The sequence below is a fragment of the Aricia agestis genome, chromosome 5 (assembly GCF_905147365.1).
Source record: "Aricia agestis chromosome 5, ilAriAges1.1, whole genome shotgun sequence".
Lineage (NCBI taxonomy): Eukaryota > Metazoa > Arthropoda > Insecta > Lepidoptera > Lycaenidae > Aricia > Aricia agestis.
The window spans coordinates 16,197,880-16,203,879 of record NC_056410.1 but is presented as its reverse complement, the minus strand read 5'-3'; the positions used below and the strand labels follow the sequence as shown (position 1 = coordinate 16,203,879).

General features: G+C 35.6%; 1 protein-coding gene across 5 annotated transcripts in view; it reads left to right on the top strand.

The window, feature by feature from the left end:
* Positions 1–676: 676 nt before the first annotated feature.
* LOC121726947 overlaps positions 677–6,000 on the top strand; it is a 133,733-nt gene continuing 128,409 nt past the window's right edge. For all 5 annotated transcript variants that reach the window (XM_042114597.1, XM_042114599.1, XM_042114598.1 and 2 more), the window contains exon 1: positions 677–1,181. In XM_042114597.1, coding sequence (XP_041970531.1) covers positions 738–1,181 — 444 coding nt within the window. In that variant the 5' untranslated portion in view covers positions 677–737. The remainder of the gene's footprint in view (positions 1,182–6,000) is intronic.

Here is a 6,000-nt window from a genome sequence, read left to right as displayed (position 1 = left end):
CCAACACAAACACCCAGCAGCTATTCGGTGGTTTGCGCTAGTCTTGTCGGTGTTTATGTCAAAGCAATTTAGTCGTTATCTCGGCATGTATACGAAGTTCTGGTGCTTTCATTAATGATGATGTAGTCCGGTGAGTCTAAGCTTAATGGCAAAACTTTAGAAGGGAGCTGGGAAAGTAGCACGAGGCAAATTATGTTTAGTCATCGCAGATTGATGGACGGACTCATCTTGAGCAACGTTTCTGAGCGATAAGGTTAATAAAAATAATAAACTCCTTCGGTTTGTGTTACTAAATTACGGAGGTTCGAGTTCCAATTCCATGATAAGAAAATAATCTTTTTATTTTTTTAATTATTTTTTTAACGTATCCTTTAAAGGTCTTCTTTACAATTCAATGAAAGGTCAATTATTGTAAGGTGACTTCTTACTTCTTAGGGACATCACAACATTAGCTCAAAAAGATAAACAAAATAATATTATCGGACCAAACTTTTAGAGGTGACTTTTAAAGTTGATGCTCCGTTGTCAAAGCATCTATCACGTGACTAGCATTGCGCACCTCTTTGAAATGGAACGATTATGCTACAAAATGTCAAAAAGCAAAAGCACGTAGCCGTAGGGGCGGCGACCGCAGCTTGTTACGGGGCGCGGGGGCGCAGGGGAGCGTGGCCGCCAGTTTCTCGCCGACCGCCGCGCCGCGAGGACGCCTTGTGATGAGCAGCTCGTTTTGACGCGATATGGCCTCGTCCACGAACGGCAACATCGTCGTCGAGTGGTTGCGTTCGCTCCACCTGGCCCAATATTCGGAGAGCTTCATAGACAACGGCTACGATGACTTAGAAATATGTAAACAGGTCGGAGAGCCCGACTTGGACGCTATCGGCGTCTTGAACCCCGCACACCGTCAGAGGCTGCTGCACTCCGTGCGATCGCTGAGAGAGGAGGGTGCAGCGGCCGTGTACTTCACGTTGGAGGAAGCGGCCGCCGCTTCCTGTCGGTGCGAGGAGGAAGTGCGGAAGGAGCAGGCGACTGCGACAGTCGAACCGGCGAAATATGCCGACGAGTACGAGGAGGGGAAGGCCGAGCTGGTGAAGATTCCACGGATACAGTTGAAGAGGTTGCTACGGGAACGCCTAGCACAGGATGGCATCCGTCTCAGTCTCCAGCCCTACTCGACAACGGTCAGTGTTTACTCGTAAATGTGGCAGTGCTTCTTGCGAAACTCGTGATTTGTGTGTGCGAAATTCACAGAGGAATGTGCAGAGTGCGATCACATAAAAATTTACGACGCTGATCCGAGGCATCGCGTAGAGGCACTGCCCGCGCCTTGATTCTTTCGAACGAGTCTGTATGTGGTTCCTTGGCCGCTCCAGGCGGATTTCTCGGACGTGTTGCTATAAAGTTTGTTGCGTGCGTGATTTCCCTGGAGATGAGAAGTTTTGCCCGCCTTTCCTGTCGTGAGAAGATTATAATCGCGTGCCTCCCGGCTTCGAATGGGGTTTTACGATAAATTGCGAAGCTTGTGTTAATTTTGACAGTTACTGTATTTTTAATAACAACAGCAAGAAGGAAAGTACAACATTAAAATGCACCCGTAAATAATAATAAATCTTAAGATATATTAAGTCTTTAAATTAAATTTTACACAATATAAATATTGACTAAGTAAATATTTCTACCGATATTTATAATACTTAATTATAACTTTGATTTCAATTATAAAAGAGGTTTATAATGAAGAGTTTTACCCTAATAACATTAAACTTGATCCACCATTTATAATCTTAGCAATCTCCGAACGTTTACTATCAGATATCTTATCATGTTCTGATAAATAGTGACAAAGTTGAAATGACTCAGTGATTTTGTAACTTATGTATATTTACTAAAATTTTTCTTCACATCTACTATGACAAGAAGAAAAAATATAGACAATCATTATAATGTAAACATATAACAATCATAATCACAGGAAGAACTTGTACAGAAAACAACTAAAAGGAGCATCATCATGATATTACTAATTACACGTGAGAATCACTCGTTGAAGAGCAAGCTTCATGATAATTTTCACATATTTGTATGTTGGAACAATTATAATTCCTATTTGATCAATCTAACACAAAAACTAGCCACTATCAGTGTAGAAGAATCTTTACATTAAAAATAGAAAAGTGCAAACGAGGATTAAAAAAAAAAACCTTTCTTATGTATCTGCCTTCCAAAATGTTTTTATATAACTACAAAACATGTACGTTACGACTTGCGCGTCGCTTCATGCAAAAAGATTCAGATCAAATATGTATGATTAAATAGCGGTCTCCTTGAAATGGTCAATGGGTGTCAGCCTGTCAGGTTTCTCTTGATATCTCAAATTCAAAGTGCCTCTCTGCCTAATTAGGTAATTGGTACAAAGCTGAATTTGATCTTTGTCCATCATCAATCATCATGCATATTAGAATTTAACCTAAACATTACTCCTCTATACACCTTATATTTTCACATTTCATAGTGTCCAAAAACGTATGTTTTCAGTGACCTCACTTATATTCCCCAGATCATTTTTTGACGTTGTATCCGTTTTTTCATTAAGGTGTCAATTATTATTTTTATTATGATTCATTTTATCATCGCGTTATTAAGATGCAGATTTATTTAATGATCTGCAGACTGCACGGGATTCCTTTCAATTATAATAATCAGTTTCTCATTATATTTTCATATCTGTTATAAAGAAAATTATCGGATTTTCGCGGCTTTTTATCGGTTTAAGAGTTACCCTGTTTAAAACATAATAAAGAAATATATTATGTTTTAAATAGGGTAACTCACAAGGGTATAATCACAAGTTTTACATTCTAAAATCCGTTTGTATTTAAATCTTCTATACCTAAGTAACCTAATCATGACCATCAGGCATACATTAAAATAGGGAATATTTTTATATCAGAGATAAAATGAATTAAGTATTAAGAATTTGTAATAAAAAATAAATGAGTTGTACAGTCTGTTGATGGTAGATTTTTGATGAACTGCATCTTTAAGTGGCTGCAAAGTTTGAGAACGAAAGCCAGGTACAGTTTAAGCTCGGGAGAAATCTTAATCTGCAATTCCTTTAGAAGTTTTATTCTGCACTACCTTCCATCAAGACTTAAGTTTAAGCAAACTTAGGATAGTGAAACCCCAACTTTATTTGAAATAGCAATGTTAAACTTGAACCGTAGGTATCAAAAGTTAAAAAATGCCGTAAACTTGAAACAAAAGTTAAATGTTTGGAGAAATCTACGTATTCATATACATAATATAAAAGTTTTGTACATACTCGTATGTGACAATTGATGGAAGCACGGAACCGGTGACAAAACGCAAACAAAACTCGTAAGTAAATCCATATTCAATTCAGGGAAATAAAACAATTATGAAACACTATAAACATCGAGGTATTAATCAAGCGGCTTCGATATCTACCTGGCCACAGTTCCGTAAATCAATAGCTTTATTTTTTTCCAGTAGATCATACGTGAAGCGATTACTGGCGGAATTGTACACAATAGCACTCACAAATTTCATCGGCGGTATCAATATCGCAGTTCCGACTATTAGACCAATATTTATTTCGTGTTGACGTCCATTGTGCGCAGCATCCGCTCAGTGCAATAATTTTTATTAAATGCAGCTTTTTGGGCACAATCGAGCGTAAAAGCTCCGACAAATTGAAATCGGTACATCACAGCTATAAACCATACAAAATTGATATCGGATCTACCTAATTTGTATAATTTGAAGACGCTACTGAAATCATAATATTGGAATACTGAATTGGATTGTGCGCTTAATTTAGAAGGCAGAATATTGAAGCGGACCCCATTTCTCAATTTGCTCTCCGAGAAGTAATTATGGCCAGATCTTTTAAGATAACATCATTAAAATGTAAGGCATGTTTGAAGAAACATCTAATCATGTCATGATCGAAAATATTATGTATAGCAGTATTTGATTATATATTAAGGGTACGTTTTGGGTTACCCTTCATTATCTCCTATTTCCCACTTGTAATAGATCAATGAATTGTTAGGAAATTGTGACCCGATAATGTGTGCGAAAAAACATGTTTTCGGGCCGTTACATCGCTTTGTACTTGGATCGGTACCCCATTATGATGTATCACTTCCTTTAGGTTGCTAATTCTCTATTAGAGGGGTTTGGGTCGGATGTTTCGGATTACGTATATTGACATTAACCCATTCCGATCGTGTTTCAATCTAATTTCTTTTTACATGGACATTAATTTTGTAATTATGTAAATGACGGTGCAAGCAAATTTTTATGAGTAGCTTCATTTTGATAAGATGAACAACATTTTTATTTGCGAAAAATCTCGAAAGTGGTAGCTAACAGAGATAGAAAGGATTACATACTTTGAATTGATGGTCCTAAAATATGGACTGTTTTATTTGTAGGACAATGTTACTCTTAAATTATATAAATATTGTTGTTTTAGGGTTCAGTAGTCAACCAAGTTTTGTTGATTAGATATATTGATTGGTCATTGTTATATAATTTAAGAGTAACATTATCCTACAAATAAAACAGTTCATATTTTAGGACTATCAATTCAAAGTATGAAATCCTTTCTATCTCTGTTAGCTACCACTTTCGAGATTTTTCGCAAATAAAAATGTTGTTCATCTTATCAAAATGAAGCTACTCATAAAAATTTGCTTGCACCGTCATTTACATAATTACAAAATTAATGTGGTAGACTAATTAAAAGTGGTAGACTTTCGAGATTTTTCGCAGATAAAAATGTTGTTCGTCTTATCAAAACGAAGCTACTCACAAAAAATTAGCTTGATAGTAATTAAAAAAATGTTCTAGGTCTCCCGTACTATCTATCTTATCCAAAACATCTGCTAGTAATTAAATTTTATCAGCTGCGATAAAATTTACATTCTGGTTATCATTAATTCTCCTAAACAAATAAACAAGATGTATAAAAAAATAAGACAAATCTCCTTTGCATATTTAATTTAATACTATTAGATATCTAGATAACTCTTTCAAAATATTTAAGCTATCATTAATACAAATAATTTCCTTCTTTACTCATTTAGTAAGTACTAACTACTACCACAGATTACTAAAATATTGTACTATCATATTATGATAGGGTTAATTTTGGTTCTTATAACAAACTAGATGACGCCCGCAACTCAGTTGCGCCAAAATTCGTTTATCGCGGCAGAACCGTACATTTTTTCGGGATAAAAAGTATCCCATGTCCTCCCCCGGGACTCAAAGTATCTCCATACCAAATTTCAGCAATCGCAAGCAAAATCGGTTGAGCGGTATAAGCGTGAAGAGGTAATAGACAGACAGACAGACACACTTTCGCGTTTATAATATTAGTATGGATTACGCGACGGTGCAAATAGAATCAACAAAAGAATGATAATAATATCACTAAATAAATAAACATTGGAACAAAACAATATGAGATAATATCAGAAGAGCTTACGTTTGTATCAAATGAAATAATAATTCTGTTGACTCACTTTTTACAAAATTAAAAGCTTTAACTCATACATCCATCAAGTTTTGTGCTTACACTATTATTTATTTAATTTGAATTAAAGTCATATTTAAAATTCCTTTTATTTGATCCTCATCAGCATCCTCACCATGTTGTCGTATTTTCTAGAATACTATTGTATTACGTTGCTGATATAAAACATGAGTATGTAATAGTTATTGCTTCACCGTGCCAATATAAAACAGGACAGGAGGAAAGTAATCGGAAAAGTAATAAAAAGAACAGCGCGTCTATTGAAAAAACTTTAAACACTTAACAGTATGAAAATTAATTCACCATTGAATAGACAATTTCTAAGTAAAAACCACTTAGAATTGATAGGATAGGAGCCTTATGCAAATAAGATAAACTACTCAAAGGTCAGGTGATGTTTAGCATCCAATTGAATCAGACAAGAGGCTGGTCAC